Consider the following 20,689-nt stretch of genomic DNA (forward strand, 5'->3'; position numbering starts at 1 on the left):
TGAGGACAAGCGTGGTGATGTGGGGGTGGTCTTAAAGAGCCATTGTATTCATGGCCAAAAATGGATCATGATATCCCACCAAAGCATTAATAGATCTATTAGATATTATTCCTTGTTGGGTGTCAGAGGGCTCCACATTTCACTGGACTCTGAAAGTGGATCATCAAAACAGGCCTTTTGCACTGACAGGAAAGGTGTCTATCCTGATATTAAAATGAAGGCGTGTAGTGGTTGCCCCAATACAAGGACACAAACCCTTCTCTCTAATCTCATCTCAAAACCAAGATTGGGAGTTGGAGTTGAGTTTGATGTTAGCTGGGACAATTATGTTTTGGTATGGTCATCATGAGATGTTGAGCTTACATGGTCACCAAGAACTATCAGTCTCTAACTGATACCTTGGATAACTCCAGTTAACTGAAGAACTCTGGGGTACTCAGTCACTGTACATTATCATTTAGTCACATCTTAACTTCCTCCTGGGTTGTATAGAATAGACTCTAAAATCCAGCTTTGGGTTGGGAGACAAACTTGCATTTGGCTAGATGTAAACTGCCAAACCATTTCCCTGACAACTTGTGCTGCATTGTTTTAGATATATCTTGGCTGCCTGATGGATGCAGGCAGGCCTAGTTAATTTTTTAAAATCAATATTTTTTTCAACTATATTCAAGGACCTCTACTTTGCACAAGTGGAGTTTTTTTGTAAAACTTTAAATATTTAAACAATTTTGATGCTGGCAAAAAGTGGAAGCCACCTTTGCTGAGGAAGTACTTCTGAAATTTTGAAAATATACCCAAGGAGGTATATGTGGGAGAAGAGGAGAGAAATGCATTTCTTAGTTTTGTGTGGCTTGGGAGGGAGGGGAAAGTGGTGGAGTACTTGCTCTGCTGCCTTAAGTGAGTTTTTGATGGTACCTAATAGCTTTTCTTCCCCCTACAGGATGTTGGTTGAAGTGACTTTAAATAGTCTAGTCTAAAATTGTAAAACTGTTTTAGGATGGACTGCTTAAACAGGAGCTATTTTCTATGAGGGAAAGATAGTTTTGCTCTACAAATGACTTTTCGCTCCATATACTGAGTCCTGAAACTATTTTGATTTCCTTTCAAAGATGAATTCTGCCTCTGTTATATGAATAAATCTCTAGAAATACAAACATTTCTGTAATGTAAGGATCTAGAAGGAGCAGAGACGACTTGCATTTGTATATCTATATCAGTGACATACTTCCTTGTTTAAAATATATAGATTTTTGTATCGGAGAACAAAGTATCGGCCTCTCGAGATGTAGACAGCTTCTACAACTTTGCTGACATGCAGATGGGAATGTGAAGTGTGACTTGAAGATTTTCTTATGCATGGCCTGGCTCACCACTTGGAATAGCTTTGGTTTGACTGTGTAATGCTGCATTAGTAGCAAGGTTTTTTTTCTGATCTTTGTATTGCATATGTTTTTTATAAAAGGAATTGGTAAATTTAATACTGCATCACGTGAATTACAACGAACAATGTAGCTTCACATGTACATCTGATACTTAGTACCACTTAAACTTTCTAGTAATTCATGATTATAGTGAAATTTTAATTATATTCTGATGTGAATATTCCTCAAATCTTTGTAGGATTTTTAGAAAGTAGGTACAATGCTAGACCACATTTTATGTAGTTCTAAAAAAATGTAATTTCTTAACTGAAACACTGCTGCTGGTATGTGTCAGTGGTACGTTAGAGAAGGTAACCTGTAGAATTCACAGAATTTTCCCATATGCAAAATTATCTTAATCAGGAGACATGTCATTGCTAACTGATCTAAAGTTTCTTAAATTGTTTCCTCTTTTAAATAGCATGCTTTCACAGTTGACTTTACTCTGCTTCAGTCTGTGTTCATAAAAAAATTAAATGCACCAAGTGTTCTATACCAGATGGTCTTTAATATTAATGTACTATACTAACATTAATTTTAATTACATTACAAATAGTGTAAAGAGCCTGGGAGCTATGCTGCAGATGCTTTGTACCCTCTTTTCCACCCTCCCAGCCCCCATTTAGGAGTGTCTCCAGTGTTACAGTGGCTCCCGTCTCATCCCTCTTTTGGGCTAGTGTAGAGGATAAGCCTGAGGCTTCCTTACAGCCCAGCTGCCATAATGGGTCTTTGACAACCACCATAGTTTAGTTACACTGGGACCACACCACAGTCTAGAATTGGGGGATGGTTTTAAAGCAGTGTTTGGATGCATGCATCTCTGAGTGTGTTCCTCCATCATGATGAAGGATATGGACACAAGGTCTCCAACGGCTGCAGATAATGACTGACTGTAAAACTAACATTAGTCAGTTACTTCTAGAAACAGACCAAGAAAGCATTAATTTGAGACGAAAGGAATGTAACTTTTTTTTAACAATAGCTGTCTGATTTGTAGTTATTTTTCAGTAATGAGCTATATAGAATTCCTGGTGGCATGTACTAGATACATCATTCCAGCATAAGAACATTCACTACAATGTAGTGAATCTTAATGCATACATATGAGAATATTGGATCCTCAACATGCAGACTGAGCTTGTGCAAGGTCTTACAAGAGTTCAAGTCAGGGTCCCATAGGCCCTCTGTTCAGACAGCAGAAACTTAATCTGCATTATGTCGCAAACTTACTGGCCTTCTCAACTGACTGCCTTCATACCATACGAGGTGAAAACCCACAACTCTTCAGATTAGATGTGACTTGCTGGTGTAAACACAAGCTTCCCAGTACCATTGAATGTAAAATGCTATGTTGTGATTTCCTAAAGAAAATCTCATTGACTTTATATAGTCTGGTAGTTTATCCTCCAGCCATCCAAAGAAAAGGTCTTGCAAATAGAGCAGGAAATGACTGTTGATAGTCAGTCAATACTGTGGCTTCAGAATGCCAAAGGAGGCTGATTGAAATGCTTTTCCTTCGGGATTGGTGAAGGAAAGAAAGGGGTATGTCTGTCTGCAAAGGCTGGGAGTACTGCAAGGCCCATAATGTAATTAAGAGTACATGTAGGTTCAGAAGTCTGCCACTTTGCTGTCACTAGATAAACGCATGCTCTTAACTCCACTTTTTTTTAATAGAAGGAAGGTGCACAAATTGAAAGGAAACTTTTATTCTATCTCTAGAGAGGGAGCATCTCCTGAGCTGACTAATTTGCAAACTGTGCTGATGCTCAAAAATCTGTCATGGACATGGTAAGGTTCTGTTTTGTTTTGACAGGTCAAAACAAGATTATTCTGCCATTAAGTACTAGGTGGTGGTAGAAATTAGTATGTTTTTCTGTTTGGAAGTCGTCATTCAAATTCTCATTCCAGTATAATGCATCTGCCATGATGAAATTTGGGCGGAGGGTAAAATTTGTTTCAGTAAACTGAGTGGAAATGACCTGAACACGCAACAGCTCTGTTTCTGTCCTGACCCTCACTTTAGAATCCTGCATGCTATATATTGCAAAGATGTTTTCATGTAATAAACAGTCTAAATATAATTGGTCATCCTATTCTTAAACCCTTTGTGATCAGTAAATTAAACCATGTGCTATATGTAAATGAGGATTTAGTTCTTTTTTTCCTCTGACCGTTAACACTTTCTGCTTGTTAATCAGACTGAAGTTCTGTTTTTAATTGTCTCTACAGGAATGAGTAACTATTTCTGCATTAACTTTCATATGACAAACAAATTTAGGTTTGAAATATTGGGGGAAATTTCCCGCAACTTAAGGAAAATGCTGTGTTTTTACGTGTGGTGGGTAACTAACTAAACTGTCAAATGCAATTAAAGGGTTTTTTGATAGCACACTTTTTTCTTTTGTAATATTTAAATAACTGCTTGATAACAGCATATTTCTGAATCTTTAAACTTTATTTAATAAACCTTACTGCTAACAAATATTAGGAACACTTCTATTCCTAATGAAGTAAGCTCACCTCAGTTATTATATGTATCGTGTAACAGAATGTGCTTCATGCAGCTTTTGTATATGTTTGGTAGTTTTTTGTATGTAATTTGTCTAGTAGTTGTGAAATGTGACTTATAATAAACATTGTTCAAAACAAACGGTTCATATTTTCATTTCATAAGAATTTAAAATACTTTCTACAGTAGTATAGCTAAAACTGTATTTCAAAAATGTTAACTGATGTAGTTAAAGGGAAGAATTTTTAAACTGTCAAATTACTTACTACTTAGTGGAGAAAGCACTGAGTTTTTGTCAGCTCATCTCAAAAGATGAATTTTTTGTTTATACAACCATTTATGTAGTAAATATAGAAATGAGTTGCTACTGAGGAACAGTAGCTAGGCTGGAGAAAGAACATGAGAATGGCCATACTGGGTCAGACCAATGGTTCATCTAGCCCAGTATCCTATCTTCCAATAGTGGCCAATGCCAGGTGCTTCAGAGAGAATGAACAGAACAGGCAATTATCAAGTGATCCATCGCCCCATTCTTAACTTCTGGCAAACAGAGGCTCAGAACACTTCAGGTTTTGCATCCCTGCCCATCCTGGCTAATAGGTCCATCAATGGTTATCTTCCATGAGTGTATAGAGGTGTGTGTGGGTTTTTTTGGTTGTGTTTTTTAAACCCTTTTGTAGTCTTGGCCTTCACAACATTCTCTGGCGAAGAGTTCCACAGGTTGACGCTGTGTTGTGTGAAGAAATACTTCCTTTTGTTTTTTAAACCTGCAGCCTATTAATTTCATTTGGTGACCCCTAGTTCTTGTGTTATGAGAAGGAGTAAATAACACTTCCTTATTTACTTTCTCCATACCAGTCATGATTTTATATACCTTTATTACATTCCCCCCCTCGGTTGTCTCTTTTCCAAGCTCAGAAGTCCCAATCTTATTAATCTCGCCTCCATACAGAAACTATTCCATACTCTTAATCATTTTTTTTTTCTGACAGTACGGAAAAGGGAAGGAGAGTCCCCGGGCAATACTCTGGAACTGCTCCCTACAAAGCCAGTCAGGACTCTGGTAAAGTCTCCTCTCTGTGAGCAGATTGTCTTCAGGGCAAAAAACTCACACAGCTTCTGTCTTCCTGGGTCTGACCTCTGAGCATTTAGCATTCTCTGACCCTCTGTGCGCTTCCCACAGCGAGTCTGCCCAGGTGGTCCTGGGGAAGCCAGAGGGTCCTGCATCCCAGCTTCGCAGTCGGACATGACTCTGAGCCAGCCAGTAAAACAGAGTGTTCCTGTCATCTAATAAACCTATCTAAAACAGAGCTTGTAGGTACAGAGAACAGGACCCCACAGCCACGTCTGCACTTCACTCCTCATCCCCAGCCAGCCCAAACTGACTCACCCTCCAACCCTTCCTCCTCTGAGCTTTGTCCCTTTCCTGGGCCACGAGGTCACTTGATTCCTTTGTTCTCCAACCCTTTAGCTATCACCTTGCAGGAGGGGAAGGGCCCAGGTCATCAGGTGCCAGGAGCCACTGTCAGCCATTTATGTACCCTGGCCCTTTGCAACAATTACACCCCCTTATCCCACCACCTAGAGACTTAAGAAATGCATAGGGGAAACTGAGGCACTCCTACAGGATTCAGAGGAAACATTAAAAACATTCCCACTTAATCACACATACCTCTTTCAGTTCCAGTATATCTTTTTTGAGATGGGGTGACCAGATCTGCAAGCAATATTCAAGATGTGGGCATACCCTGGATTTATATAGACACAATATATTTTCTCTCTCATCTATCCTACCAATGGTATAATTCCTACCATTCTGTTAGCTTTTTTGACTGCTGCTGCACATTGAGCAAATGTTTTCAGAGAACTATCCACAGTGACTCCAAGATCTGTTTCTTGAGTGATAACAGCTAATTTAGACCCCATCATTTTATATGTATAGTTAGAATTGTTTTCCAATGTGCGTTACTATGCATTTATCAACATTCAATTTAATCTGCCATTTTGCTGACCAGCCATCCAGTGTTGTGAGATGCCTTTGTAATTCTTCACAGTCTGTGACTTAACTATCTTGAGTAGTTTTGTATCATCTGCCAATTTTGCCAGCTCATTGTTTACCCCTTTCTCCAGATCATTTATGAATATGTTGAACAGTACTGGTCCTAGAGTAACAGCCGTGTTAGTCTGTATTCGCAAAAAGAAAAGGAGTACTTGTGGCACCTTAGAGACTAACCAATTTATTAGAGCATAAGCTTTCGTGAGCTACAGCTCACTAGTACAGCCCCCTGGGGGACACAGAAATGTGATAATGTTAGCAAGGGTATAAAAATCTTAAATAGATAAGAAAAGTCAGTGAAACAATCATGCACCTTTACAAAAATGGGGAAATCTACCCATGGGTGGGCTAAAAGTAAAACAAAAGGAACGTAGCTTTAGAAATTCAGATACTAAGCTTTCTGCAAGGCTATCTAGATTATATCAGTAATATTTAACAATTGAGCTTGCCTCTTTTATACTTGATTTCTATTATTGCTAAAGCTGATGGGAGTGTATTTTGGAAGGATTATTGCACTAGTCATGTAATATAATTTCTCCCTTCTCAAAGCATTGGAGGCATGCAAAACTTTCACAGAAATGTTCTGCCTCTCAGTAGTTGAATGACTATTCCATTAGATTATTTTCCGAAACATTATGGCATGACTAATGTGCAAATAGGAGCTATTTACTGTTTGTTTCTTAGTCAATTAAACAAAGACCAGGTGCTGGGGTTACATGTGTAGGCCCTGCAAAATCAAGCTTGTTCGTACTTTATAAAAAATTAAAAAAAAAACCAACTTGAAAAACACCATGCATTAATAAATTGTGTATATTGATCTTTGGACATGTGTAAGAAAAAAATTATTTTCCTGGTGTAAGTATTTTATTAATCTCAAACTATCAGTTAACTGTAATAGTACAAACTGTTAAGAGCTAGTTCTTTTAGTAAACAAATGTCATGTTAGTTTAATAAATGAGACTTGAAGGCTAGGTGTAGCTCTTGAAAAGCAGCATCCAAACTCTCCTTATGTGTAAACATACATGCAGAGAGAGATTTGTAGAAGATTGTAATTTAGAGATGCTCCCTCATAAGGGACAGTATTATGAACACAGGAATTTGGAGATGAGCGCTGGAGATAGGGACTGGGAACACCACATGGCTGTGTGCAGTCTCCAGTTTGTTTTATTAAAATTTTATTCCTTTCTCGTTCACTGGCTTGTTATTTAATGAACCCCAAGATTGTTACATGGTGTCAGAAATGGTGAATGAGACGGAAACGCCAGTCATTTTGAACTCCAGTGTTTGCAACTGCAACAAACAGAGGCACCAGAGAAGCACGTGGAGCACAAGGCACAGAGGCTTCCACATGTATTTGGCAAGCAATATAGTAGCTTGACTAGCTTAAGAAGGGAGGAAAAGCCAAATATAGATGTGTTGCAACATCCATCCAGTCTGCAATTGTCAGGCAATGTTGCAGAGAACTGGAAAAAATTCAGACAGATTTGAATTGTATTTAGCAGCCATAGGGGCAAAGGAGAAAAATGGTAGCTTGAAATCATCTATCTTTTTTTCATGTTGTTTGGGAGGATGCATAGGATATTTATAACAACTTTAAGTTTGAAGAAGGTGAAAGCATGAAGTTAAGTAAAATACTGACTAAATTTGAGGAACATTGCATGCCAAAAAGGAATAAAACATAAGATACATTTTTACATACTTCCAAAAAACTGATGACACCATAGAGCAATATGTCACAGAATTAAGGATACTCAGTAAAACCTGTGACTTTGGTGGGCTGACAGAGTCTCTGGTCAGAGACAGAATCATTTGGGGTGTTAAAGATGATGTGTTGAGAGAGAGACTGCTCCACGAACACTTCACTTTAGAAAAAGTTCTCCAAATATGTAGGGCAGCAAAAATTGTGAAAGCCCAAGCCAAAGAACTGAATTCACCAGAAGGGGTTATCCATGTACTAAGTATAAAAGAATATAGCCAGAATAGGTCAAATCAAAGAGTGGAACCACTTGCTATGAAAACCGCTGCTAGGGGAACGATTGGGCACAGATGGTCAGGTGGAAGGTGCGGATCACAGCATGGGCCCAAATACTATGTTGCCTTGAGGGAAACTCTGTCAAAACTGTGGGGAAAATAATCATTTTGCAAAATGCTGCGGATCCCAAGTGCAGAGAAGTCAAGTGTATTCAGTTAAAGACCATCTGTTTGAGAAGTTTTTCATAGATGTACTGGGATTTAGCCTGATGAGAAGGGCTGGATACTGCCTATGACAGTGAATGGAACAATTATTCCTCTGAAACTAGACACAGGAGCTCGGCTTAATATTCTGTCTGAACAAGATTTAGAGACTATAAATAAGACCCAAACTGGGAGCAACAAAAATAAAAGTAACTGGTTATTCTGGAACAAATATACCACTGAAGGGCAGGTGTGTTGCTAGCATCAACCATAAAAACACAATATACAGGCTACCTTTCATTGTAGTGCCAAAGGAAGTGACACCAATATTAGGCCTGGCTGCATGTGAGAAACTCAATCTGGTAAAATGGGTGTTCTCACTACAAGATCATATTGAACTTGGCTATGAGGCATTCTTTTGGGAATATCCTGACCTGTTTCAAGGGAAGGGCTGGGTTGCTCGCAGGGTGAACATACAATCCGGATAAACATACAGGTCCTTCCAGTTATCCATCTATGTAGAAAGGTGCCATTTGCACTCTGTGGTAAACTCAAGGCTGAGCTTGCAAGGATGGAAGCAATGCAAGTAGCACAAAAAATTGAGGAGCCAACAGAATGGATGAGCTCCCTAGTCATTATGGAGAAAAGTAATAGCCAGCTAGGCATATACTTAGATCCCAGAGACCTCAACAAGGCCATACAAAGAGAACATTTCAAACTGCCAACCAGAGAAGAGATTATGGCTCAATTTGCAAATATTCAATATTCTTCTTTGAGTGATTGCTCATATTGATTCCAATTAGGGTGTGTGCGCCCCACGTGCACAGTGGTTGGAAAGTTTTCCCTGAGCAGCTCCCGTCGGGTTGGCTGTGGAGCCCCCTGGAGTGGCATCTTAATGGCGCTGAATATATGCCCCTGCCGACCCAGCCCCTCCTCAGTTCCTTCTTACCGCCAGTGGTGGCTCTGCTGGAGCACTCCCAGTCCCAGTGCTAGGAGGATGGGTGGCATGGCATGGCCCCGGGGGTGCACCCTGGCCCCCAGCCTGCCTACCCCAGCCTGTGGCACAAAGGCAGGATGGAGCCTGGGGGTGGAGTATGGGCAGGGGGATGTCAGGCTGTTTGGGAAGGCAGAGCCTTCCCGTGCCTGCGATACCCACTGCCCATGCTGAACAGCATCCTCATGCTTCACTACTTATAATGCAAATAATGTTTTAGTAGTCCTTGCTAATAAACAGGAACAAAATTATTCTTTGAGATATTTAAGACTATTAGCTCTGAATATTTGGATATGTATTTTACTTGTCTTAAATGTTTCCATGTTTGTAAGTACTTAGGTTTCATTAATGTAGCTTTCTTTTTCATGCATGCATCTTCACTGTAATGGTAGTCACAACTTTAAGTCTTTAAACTGGGGAAGGTCCAACTTTTAGTATGGGTTGTTGAAGGGATTTTATAAAGCTTGCAAGTGAGATTGGTGTGAATTTTTTAAGAAACACCAGAATGCCACAGATGCATATTTCATAGAGTGTGCATGTTTCAGATGCATATTTTAAAAGTTCTTAAGCTCCAATGATACTTTGCTACCAGGCAGTTTTCCCCACTAACTTTTCCCTTTATCCCTAAACTACTGTGCCATTCTTGCTCCTCCTAATTATTGAGCAGGCTTTCCAAGTCTACAAGAATTACTGTGAAATTTAGGAGGTCAGCAGCAACAGGAAACTCAGTGCACACCTTAAATTACACATTTTGTCTGTGTCCAATATGACTAAACATTCATCTTGGGGGATTAACAAAAAGATAAACCAAAAAAGTGCTAATCAGACTTTGCATTGTATCCTAGAGCTCTATGAGCACAAGTTCTGATAGTCCACCAAAGGTAGTAAATTCTGGAGTGGGGACTTGCTGTGTGCTGACCGAAGAGTTTTATTGCTAAGAAATTGTAAAAAGTATCTCATCTGATTTCTACTACCATAATGATGTAGAAGTCAAGAGACAATTTGATAAAAGACTGAGAGATATTTAACTTCTTCCAGAAGGAGTGTCAAATTTGATGCAAAGCAATATACACAAGTACCATTGAAATAAGTGGGAATTCTGTGCAAGGGGTGTTTAAGACTGGGCTTGAGGTCTGTATTTCATAGAAATATAGGGCTGGAAGGGACCTCAAGAGGTCATCTCGTCCATTCCCCTGCACTGAGGCAGGAATAAGTATACTTAGACATCCCTGTCAGGTGCTTGTCTAACCTGTTCTACAGTGATGGGGAGTTCACAGCCTCCCTAAGTAACCTGTGTCAGTGCTTAAGGATCCTTAAAGATTTTTCCTAATATCTAACCTAAATCTCCCTTGCCACAAACTAAGACAATTACTTCTTGTCCTTGGTGTCCTCTTCTTCCTTGGTGGATGTGGAGAACAATTGATCATCATCTTCTTTATAACATATTTTAAGTATTTGAAGGCTCTCCTCAGTTATCTTTTTGCAAGTTTTTTTTAACCTTTCCTCATAGGTCAGATTTTTTAAAATTCTTTTTGTTGCTCATCTCTAATTTGTCCACATCTTTCAGTGTGGTGCCCAAAGCTGGATATAGTACTCCATCTGAGGCTTCACCAGTGCCACATAGAGCATAACAGTTACCTCCCGTTTCTTACATATGACACTTCTGTTAATATACCTCAGAATGACACTTCCCTTTTTTGCAATAGCATCATACAGTTGACTCATATTCCATTTGTGATTCACTATAACCCCCAGATTATTTTCTGCAATCCTACTGCCCAGTCAGTTATTCCACATTTTTAGCTGTGCATTTGATTTTTCCCTAAGTGTAGTACTTTGTACTTGTCTTTATTGAATTGCATCTTGTTGATTTTACACCAATTCTCCAATTTATTAAGATCACTTTGAATTCTAATCCTGTCCTCCAAAGTGCTTGCAACCATTCCCAGCTTGATGACATCAGCAAATGTTATAAGCACACTCTCCTCTGCGTTGTCCAAGTCATTAATGAAAATACTGAATAGTGCCAAACTCTGGAGGTATCCCTGCAGGACCCTACTTGATGTGTCCTCCCAGTATGCCAGAAAATCATGCACTAATAATTACTGAGTTTGCGTTAAGGTTCCACCAACTGCATCAACTCTTACCAGTGAATGAAGAATTTTGGCAGCGTTCAGAATTAGAATTAATGCTCTTGAAGTAAGGGGGTATGTTGAGCTTTGGCATAATATTTATGAATTTCTGTTCTCAGTTCAGGTGACTGATCCTGTGACATTTGTACCTCACAGGTGCCTGATCACCCGTGACACAGACTGTAGAGTTGGTAGAAAATGTCCCCCTGCTTCCCAAAATTGTTCACTGAAATACTTTCAGGCTTCCAGATTATACATCCTTTCCCCAGTTCCATTCATGCTAAACTCTGAATGACCTTATTTCTCAGATGTTAAATATTATTTTAATGTTACCTTGTTATTGGTTTAATATACTGTGTGGAGCCTAATCTATACAGCTGAATAATTACTCATTTCAGACCTAGTATGGTATACCTATATACATTTTATCCTGCCCATCTCTTTTCTGTTTTCAGTTTCCAGAGTGTTCTTCCCTAGGGATGATTTTCAGTGTTTGTGCTATATTTTATTGGCATGTTAACATCTGGGCCTGCAAATTCCTCATGTTCTCTAGATGTTTGGAGCATCTATAGTTCATCCTTTCAGCCTAAAACTTGGAAACTGCTTTGACATCTCTGAAAAGAACAACACAATATCTGCTTTACATTTGTTTATCTTGTTGCATTTCCTAGGAACAGACTGAGAATGTTATTGTAATTCTTTCTTCCATAGTATAGATTGTATATATAGGAAAAGATTATGAAATCCTGGCTCACACTGGAAAGCAGTTATTGAACTGTGTAGTCCCATTGACTTTGTGTCCTCATATTTCCCATGTCAATTGTCTCCTGTGGCCTCAGCCTGCTATGCTGTATATACAACAAAGTTCACTGAAAATTTATCATAGAAATGTTTGTTTTTAAAATGTGAATTAGTATTATTTGTCACATTCATCCTCTGGAAAGAGTGGCTCCAGGGGTGGTGGAACAATTTGTATAGTGGGGGTGCTGAGAGCCATTGAACCACACTGTAAACCCTGTATATAATGGAAACCACTTCAAGCCAGGAGGTGCGGCAGCACCCCCAGTTCCAGCACCTATGACTGGCTCTCTAAATACTATAAATCCAACTATGTGGGCCTGAAAAATGATCGGAATTAGCATGTCCATATTTAACTGACATAATGTGATTTTTAAGGTCTAATACCTGAGGAACCAACTGGGGCTAAAATCCCTCATATTGTCCCCTAAAGCTAATTCTATCCGTTAAGCCTCTAGATCTTGAACCCTAAACTTGTCACTAGTCTAGCAATAAATATTGCCCATCCTGATCCCCAGGCCATTGTAATTTGCTGTAGGAAATTCTGCAAGTGATGGGACAGAAGGAAAAATGTTCTTGGCATTTTATTCAAAGTTGTTGGTGTCTAAAGAGGTATGACATGCTAGCATTTGTTTTGGGAAACATACAATAATGGACAGAATACAGAATGAGGTGATCATTGATACATGAAAAAAATGACCACATAGTTATCATCACCATTTTAATATGGTTTCTGTCTAATCAAATCTTTTATTAAAAATATATCCTTTGCTATACAAAAGTTAACTAAAGGTTCTGTTTTGCCATCCCTCTTGTTCATGTGTACATAAAGTCCTTGTGGAAGATTGTGAGACTTTCTGGGGTGCAGTCATGCTCTTCATCCCCTTCTCATTCTACCTATATTATACAGCTTCACTATCTTCCTAGTGGCTAGCCGAGAGAAAGGATGGTCTAGCACAGCATTTCTCAAACTGGGGTCCGTGGGCCCCGCTGATCAACTCCTCCCCCTCCCTCCCAGCATCTCCTGCATGCTGAGGAACAGCTGTGCAGCAGCGTGCACAAGGTGCTGGGAGCGAGAGGGCGTGGAATCATGTCCAGGGCAACTGGCCGTGCTGATCAACTCCTCTCTCACCCTCCCAGTGCCTGCTGCATGCTGTGGAATGGCTGTTCAGTGGGAGGGAGGGGAAGGAGCAGGGATGGGGCATGCTTGGGGGAGAGGATGGAAAGAGGCAGGGAAGAGGAGGGGCAAGGGTGGAGCGGGGCCAGGAAGAGGTGGCGGGGAGCCTTGGGGGAAAGGGTGGAGTGGGGGCAGGGCCTGGGGCTGATTGGGGGTATTTGGAGGTCTGTAAAAAATTTTAAATCAAAATGGGGGTCCTAGGGTTGCTAAAGTTTGAAAACCACTGCTAGCATTTAGTGTTCTAGCCTAGCACATGGGAGACTGAGATTCAGTTCCCTGCTCTGCTACAGACTTCCTGCATGACCTTGGGTGAACTTAGCCTCCCATCCGTACCTCACAGGATGGTGTGAGGATATATCCATTAGGGACTGTGAAGTACTCACACACTATGGGTGATGGAAGCTACATAAGTACCTAAGATAGACAGGTTTGGAGGCAAATAAAACACACCTATGACATAACTGATACTTGGCATAAGGAATTATCCGGGGTGGACTCTGCACTTATTATTGAAGGTATTTTGTTGATCTTTTGCCCAAAACATTTGCTATCTGATGGCCTAGTGGAGCCATCACTGCTCTTTGATTCTCAGTTAACAGTGGTGACCCATAGCAATTTTTACCATCCTTTGTTTCAATTGCATATTTTACTGTAATGTTTCTCAGAGCAATGGATGAGGGCTTTTAATTTGAAGTAGGTCAAAATAGGTAAAACCTAAAGCTGGTCACTGGCCAGGCTTTACATGTGGCTATCCATTGCTTTTTTGTCACTTAAAAGAACAATCTATACTTTGATACAGGTGCAGCGTGCAGCTGTCTATTTTGAAAGTATGGTGGGCTGGAGATTGTAAATTTAGGCCCTAATCTTGCACTTTTATCAGTAACCGTACAAGTAGCCCCATTTACTCATTTGCATAAAGTTATTCCCGTATCTATCTGCAAGATCAGCACCTTAGATGTAAATTCTTTGAGACAGATATTGTGTCTTATTCTAAGCTGGAATTTATCACATGGAAATGTAACTAATAATGTGTACTTAAAATCAGACCAACTCTCTGAACTTGTTTCCTATTAATTTCTGGGTGCAATTCAGAGTGCTCTTATTCTTAAAGTTCTGAAGTTTCAGGGGCCCACTTATGAAAAGCACCCCTTACCTTACATCCATTGAGGTAGGTGAAATCAGATTGAGATACCCCCCTCCCCTTTTTTTTAAGATAAAATGTGCCAGTGTGGTGGTTTGATGGTCTGCCAAAGTTCAGGGCATGATGTAATTCTCATTTGTTTTGGTTAGTTTTATTTGAATTGGGTTTGTTTTCTGTTTTGTTCAGGTTTTGGGAGTCAACGAGGGCATCCTCTATTTTGCACAAAGGTCTATTGAGGCATGCTTCTTTCAGACAGGGCAGTGGCAGCCATAGTGGCATGCCACCACTTGGTAAAGATGGCAAATATCATTCATACATGCCAAGTACTGAGAATTAAAGTGCTCTGAGATGGCACTAGTTAAAAACAACCACTTTCTGACGTGGCAAAGCTACGCTCCCACAAAGGCTTCCACATGAGAGTAACCCCATGAAGTTCAGGGGGATGTTATGCGCTTCAGTGGGTGCCGGAGCAGGGCCCAGGTGCCCAAGGACGGTTAAAAGCAGCCCAGCAGCGGCTTTCTGCAGGCCCGAGGCTGGCAGGCCCCAGCTCGACTCGCGCCTCTCGCCGGGCTGGGCGGTGTGTGTCCGCCGGGCCTGAGCCAGCCCCCGCCGCCGCTGCGGCTTCCCCTTCGGCCACCTGCTCCCTTGCTCAAGGGCGGCCCTTGTGCGCTCTCGCTGGGGCGGGGGATGGAGCCGAGCAGCCTCCGCCCTTGTGGCACAGCCCAGCAGCCGAGGGTGGGAGGCGCCGAGGGGGCGCCCTCCGTCCCCCGGGTGGCTTTTAGGACCCGATTCCCCCCCACAGGCCGGGGCTAAGGGGCGGCGAGGGGGCCCGGGCGCGCCGGGGAGGGAGCCCGCTCTGCGCAGCGGCGGCGGCGGCGGGACGCGCCGGCCGGGCCGGGAAGGGGCGGGGCCTGGCGCCGCGGCGGCCCTGGTACAATAGGGCTCCTGTGTGCGGCCTCCCCCGCCGCCGCCTGCCAGAGCCAGCGCCAGCAGCGAGCCGCGGGGCCGGCATGAGCGGGGCGGCCGGGGCCTAGGCGCGGGCGCACGGCCGGGGAGGGCGGCGGCGGCGGCGGCAGCAGCAGCGGAGACGCCCCGGCCGGGGAGGGCGATGAGCGGCGGGGAGCGGCCCTGAGCGCCCCGGAGCCGCTGCGGCCGCACACGCCGGGGGACGCTGGCGCGGCCAGAAGGTGAGCGGGGCCCTGCGGGCGGGAGCCTCGTGGAGGCGGCGCGGGGCGTTTGGCGCCAGGGCCGCGGGGGCCGCGCGGCTCCCTCTCCCGGCGGGGCCCGGGGCAGCAGCGGGGCTCGTCTCCCCAGGCGGCTCCGGGGCACTGGCCCGGGACCTCCGGCAGCACTTGGGGCGCCAGCGACCGGGGTGAAAGCTGCCGCGCCTGGGGGCGGCGGCGGAGACGCAGCATCGGGGTGGGTGGGTCGGTGGGAGCCGGATACTGTGGGGTGAGCCCGGGGCTGGGGGTGACTCGCTTGGCAGCTCCTCGCAGATCTTTTCTCTCCGTTTCGGCCCCCACGTGTGTCGACAAAGGGGCAGTAACAAGTGCACGAGCTGCGAGCGTCCTTTCGGTCGCTCCCGGCCCCTCTCTCTCTCTCTCTGCCTCTCGGCTCCCGCATTGTGTGCGGAATTAAGGCTCTCCCAGGCAGGGGTGCTGCTACTTTAGGCCTTGTCAGTTCAAGAAAGTTGCACCAGTTTAAGTAGCATTGTGATCTTTTAAAACTGATTTTAGTTAAACCCGTGCAAAACCCTGTGGGGACGCAGTTATTTCGGTTAGAGTGGCTTATTTTGATGTAGATTAAATTGATTAGTGGGTGTAAGAAATAAATACCTACCCTCCCTCCCAGCAAGAAAATGTAATTTTGTAGATGAGCCCCTTGTGCTAATCAAGCTGAAAGCAAAGGTGACTTGGGGATGGGCTCACCGGGTCAGTATGCACTTATTTATTTTTTTTTATTATGCTCTCTTGGCACTTAAACTATAAATACTGTGGTAATGCCAAAAGACCTGATCAGGGCCTTGTTCCGCTATGCTCTGCACATATGCCTAATAAGAGAAGTCCATGCTGAAATGTTCTTTGTTCACTGCAGATAGATGTGAAGACTTGTTAGTTTCTGCACGAGTCTGCTTAATCATGAAAGAGTGCATTTGGGTGTGGTGGGAGGTTAGCCTAGTATGCAAAATAAGTATTGCCTTTGGAATAAATGAGGACATATTCTGCCCCGAGGAATGAAGTCAGACTGAAAAGTATGTCGCTTATGTGGAAGAGTTGTCTTAATGGCTTCCTAGTATTTCTCACTTGATGAGTGCAGGTAAATCAGATTTTTCATGAATCTGAAATACTTGATCTTTTAGCTTTAAAAAGTTCTTATTAGATAGTAGTTTAATAGCTAAAATAATACATCCTTGCATTATCTTTACATTTAAACAGTGTTAAAAGTGATCATAGCATAGTGCGACACAGGTAAGTAGTATCATTACTTTACAATGGAGAATCCAACAGAGTGCCAAATGTGACATTTTTTGCCTGCATCTGTAACTTTCACTCCATGCATCTGAAGAAGTGGGTTTTTTACCCACGAAAGCTTATGTCCAAATAAATCTGTTAGTCTTTAAGGTGCCGCCATTGTTTTTGTGGATACAGACTAACACGGCTACCCCTCTGATAAATGTCACATTACCGCTGGAATTGGAAGTTTCTATTGCTGCCGTTCCAGAAAACACCTTTCAGTACCCTTCATATTGTATTTAGTTAATGTCGTCATGCTCTTTGAGACATGCCTGCCTTATTTTACACTTGCAGAGCTCCCAACACAATGAGTAGGTGTTACTGTAATACAAATAATAAATGCTTACAAATCAATTATATTGTATGACAAGCCATGGAAGAGGGTTAAAATTATTGTGGTGCAGCTAGAGATATTTAATCTTCCATTTTCTTATTATTTAAATATGCACTTCCTTTAAAACTTAATTTCTGTGAATCAAACATTTGTGGTGTTGTGAAAAGGGTTAACTATACATGATTCAGAACTCGGGGTGAAAGCATCTTTCTAGGTGATCGTGAGCTTTAAATTTAGTCAAATGATACTTTGGACTAAACAATTTAAGATCTAGGGTGTGGTTTTTTTTTTTTTTTAAATCTGCATTTATCCTGCTTTCCATCTATCGATATAGGTGGGGGAAGGGAGACAACTGTTTTGGTTGACAGTCCTATAATTGAAAAGACACCCATCCAGTTGAAAATGTCATTCCCATATGAAAATTTTGTATCTACTATTGCTATAAGTAACACCTAATGTTGTTATAACTGGCAGAGATTAGAGAGCTGTTCTTTTTAGTTTTTCTTCATGCATTTGACAACAGTTTGTGTATGACAAGATTCACTGTTTTGTTGATCAGTTGCACTTCTTACATCATGTGAGTGACACACCTATGATACCCTGTTTTGGGGGGAGCTCAATTGCATCTACTATTCCCGAACAATACATGAGGATATTTTCAGTTTCAGCTCTGATTAAGCTAAAATGCTGGGGGGCCTGGGCATGTGCACAGAGAAGAACGGGAAGATCTGAGCATGCTCTTAGGACTGCCCGGAAGACCATTAAAAAATTATGAACTGGAAATCACAAAACTTTTTTTTTAAAGTAAGTGATATTGAAAGGCTGTTCTAGTAGAAAAATGAGTTTTCAAGTGAGTTGATTTAAAAAAAATCATTTCACAGTAGGGTGTGCTATAAAATGATTTGGGTCTTTTTTTTGTGTGAACTTCTGACTTCCAGTCAGACTAGACATGACATGCCTTATATTTTTAAAGCTTAAGGAAAGCAGGGGGAACCAAACTTTTGCTGAGGTGGGAAAATCTTTTTCCGTTTTTGTGTGGACTATAAATCACCAAAAAAGCTATAACCTTTCTTCTCCCCCTTTGTTTTTTTAGGTCACCTTTACAAAAACTGCTTCCTTAAGATTGTGAGAAATCTGAGCAGCTGTTTTCCTTGTTTTCTTTCTAGCGTGAGCGAGTAATATAACAGGTACCTGAAGCAAAGATTTGCAAAGGAGATGACACATGAACGCCTGTAGTGGTGTCAAAACTTATTGCCAGATCAAGGGTCTATTCAAACCAGTAGAATCTTTTGTGAGTATAAGTGTCAGCTTCAGGGGACCTCTGGGCAGGATTGGGGTTAAACCCTCTTTCCCTTTCTACCTGTTGCTTGTGAACTCACTCAGACAGAGAAACCAGAAAGTTTGTGTCTCATTTCTTGGCATCTCAGAGCTTGTCATCCTTGTTGTTGTAATAAGGTAAAATTTAAATTATAAACTTTTTACTAGGCTATATGTTTTTTATCTTAAGTCTTGCCATTTTAAAAAATAGCAGTTTACCTGTAACTTACTCTACACTTTTTCAAAACATAGCTGCTGTTCTTCATTGCTGAACTTCTACTCTTGTGGAGAATGTTGAGTGCATTTTGCTCTTAGCAGTTCTTTAAAATATTTATGGTTGTGGCTTCAATGGGAGAGATTGAGACCTGCTCCCAAATACCCCATAGTCCAGTGGTTAGGGCACTATTCTGGGAGGTAGATAACCCAAATTCAAGACCCAGCTCTGCATCAGGCACAGTGGGGATTGAACCCTGGTCTCCCAAGTTCTTGGTGGGTACTCTAACCATTGTGCTAAAGGTTTCTGGGAATGAAGGGGTGGCACGACCGCCACTTCTTGCATCTGTTTTATAGGTTTAGGGGCGCTTAGAACTTGTCTCGTGAATTCAGCCGCAAGGCAAAATAGGTGTGGAATGCCTTGTTTGAGAATCCCACTGGGGCATAGGTGGATGTGATTTAGGCACCAAGTTGGTGGGCAATGTCATGACTGAACTGGATTTGCACATGGCCAGCTGTCAAAATGTAGGCACCGTAGGGGCTTTACTGGTGCGGACTTTAGGTTTCTACACGGTTAGGAAGCAGCAGAGCAATCATTTTTTGTGAATGTCATTGATGCCTAAGTCCCCCTTGTAAGTTCTATCCTTAGTGCCTATATTATAAAAGGGATACAGTCAACTTGAAATCGAGTCAATTTAAAAAATGAGTTAAAAGTAGTTTGAGATCCTATTACTGCCCCTGAGGCCCCTGCCATTAGCTTTGGTTTTACATTTGCATTTTCCTATAAGTTAAATCCCTTGTTGGCATGATAGCAGCCATGTGGTTACGAGAATTAATTTTAATGTGTTCTGTTGATTTAAAAGAATAATAAATATGAGATCTAAAACAAGATGTCTGTTTAAAACTCACAGTATTTCTGTAGGTAAGATATCTAAAGAATCTTTGAAAACTTCATGCCCACGGGATCGTGCTGTCTGGAGGCTTGGGTTCTAGTCCCACCTATACAGTTAACTCATTGTATATGACTTGCTGAAGGGTACAACTTTTCTTTATATCTCTAGGATACAGATAATAGTTCTTACTCCCTTCTGTAGAACACATTTAGTGATCTTTGGATGAAAACTGGTACAGGTCAAACAAAAATAACAAACAGTGTATCTCTTCTACACTCTTGTTTGAAGGTAAGTTATTTGCCTGGGGCCTAGACAAATGACTTTGTGGGGCTCTGAATTAAGCTGGTTTGTTACATGCGTGTGCCTGTGTATAATCAGATGTTAGTTTGCTACTTAAAACAAAGAAACTTTGTTTAAAATATCATATATGTTTATGAAGGATACTTTAAAGAGCCGGTTAGGGCAGGTTGGTAAGTTCTTACTATGCATCTATCTTAAATTATGAAGATGTCCTTACCAAGTCTATAGCTAAATGTGCATTGCATCTTAAAGTGGGGTTTTAGTCACTTTGCTGCTGACCAAAGCAAATGGTGATCATACCACTTACTCTTGTGGTAAAGATTTAGGTTTCTGGACAGTTATAGGTGAATAATTTCAATACTTTTGGAATTTTTAAAGAGAAGAATGACTCCATTCTACAATTTTATGTTTGGTGTATCTCTTTGATGTCTCAAGTTTAAAATAGTTTTTGTTTTAGTGTTTGAAACATAATGAAGTTGGAGTTATAAACAAAATTTTGAGCGTACGCTGTTTAAAACTTGGAAACTACCAAGTTAATAGCGTCCCTCATCAGGGATGTTTCTGTTTATGTAATGAAAGCTAACAGATGACTGTTTTTTTTTTTCAAAAGCTGATGTATAACATTTTGCACTCAGAACTGACAGAATATAGGTCTGTGGAGAATGCATGAGGCAAGAATGAGGCTTCTTGAGGTTAACGGGAGCTGTGGGGTA

General features: G+C 41.6%; 2 protein-coding genes across 6 annotated transcripts in view; both read left to right on the forward strand.

Moving 5' to 3' along the window:
• RP2 (RP2 activator of ARL3 GTPase) overlaps positions 1-4,042 on the forward strand; it is a 33,519-nt gene extending 29,477 nt beyond the window's left edge. The window contains exon 5 of the mRNA XM_084649667.1: positions 1,250-4,042. Within this exon, the coding sequence (XP_084505793.1) occupies positions 1,250-1,333 (84 nt within the window). The 3' untranslated portion in view covers positions 1,334-4,042. The remainder of the gene's footprint in view (positions 1-1,249) is intronic.
• Positions 4,043-15,287: 11,245 nt separating this feature from the next.
• JADE3 (jade family PHD finger 3) overlaps positions 15,288-20,689 on the forward strand; it is an 84,529-nt gene continuing 79,127 nt past the window's right edge. For all 5 annotated transcript variants that reach the window (XM_084618909.1, XM_084618912.1, XM_084618913.1 and 2 more), the window contains exon 1: positions 15,288-15,593. The gene's annotated coding sequence lies outside the window, so the exon portion shown is untranslated. The remainder of the gene's footprint in view (positions 15,594-20,689) is intronic.

Source organism: Lepidochelys olivacea (assembly GCF_965140295.1).
Source record: "Lepidochelys olivacea isolate rLepOli2 genome assembly, chromosome: 1".
NCBI lineage: Eukaryota > Metazoa > Chordata > Testudines > Cheloniidae > Lepidochelys > Lepidochelys olivacea.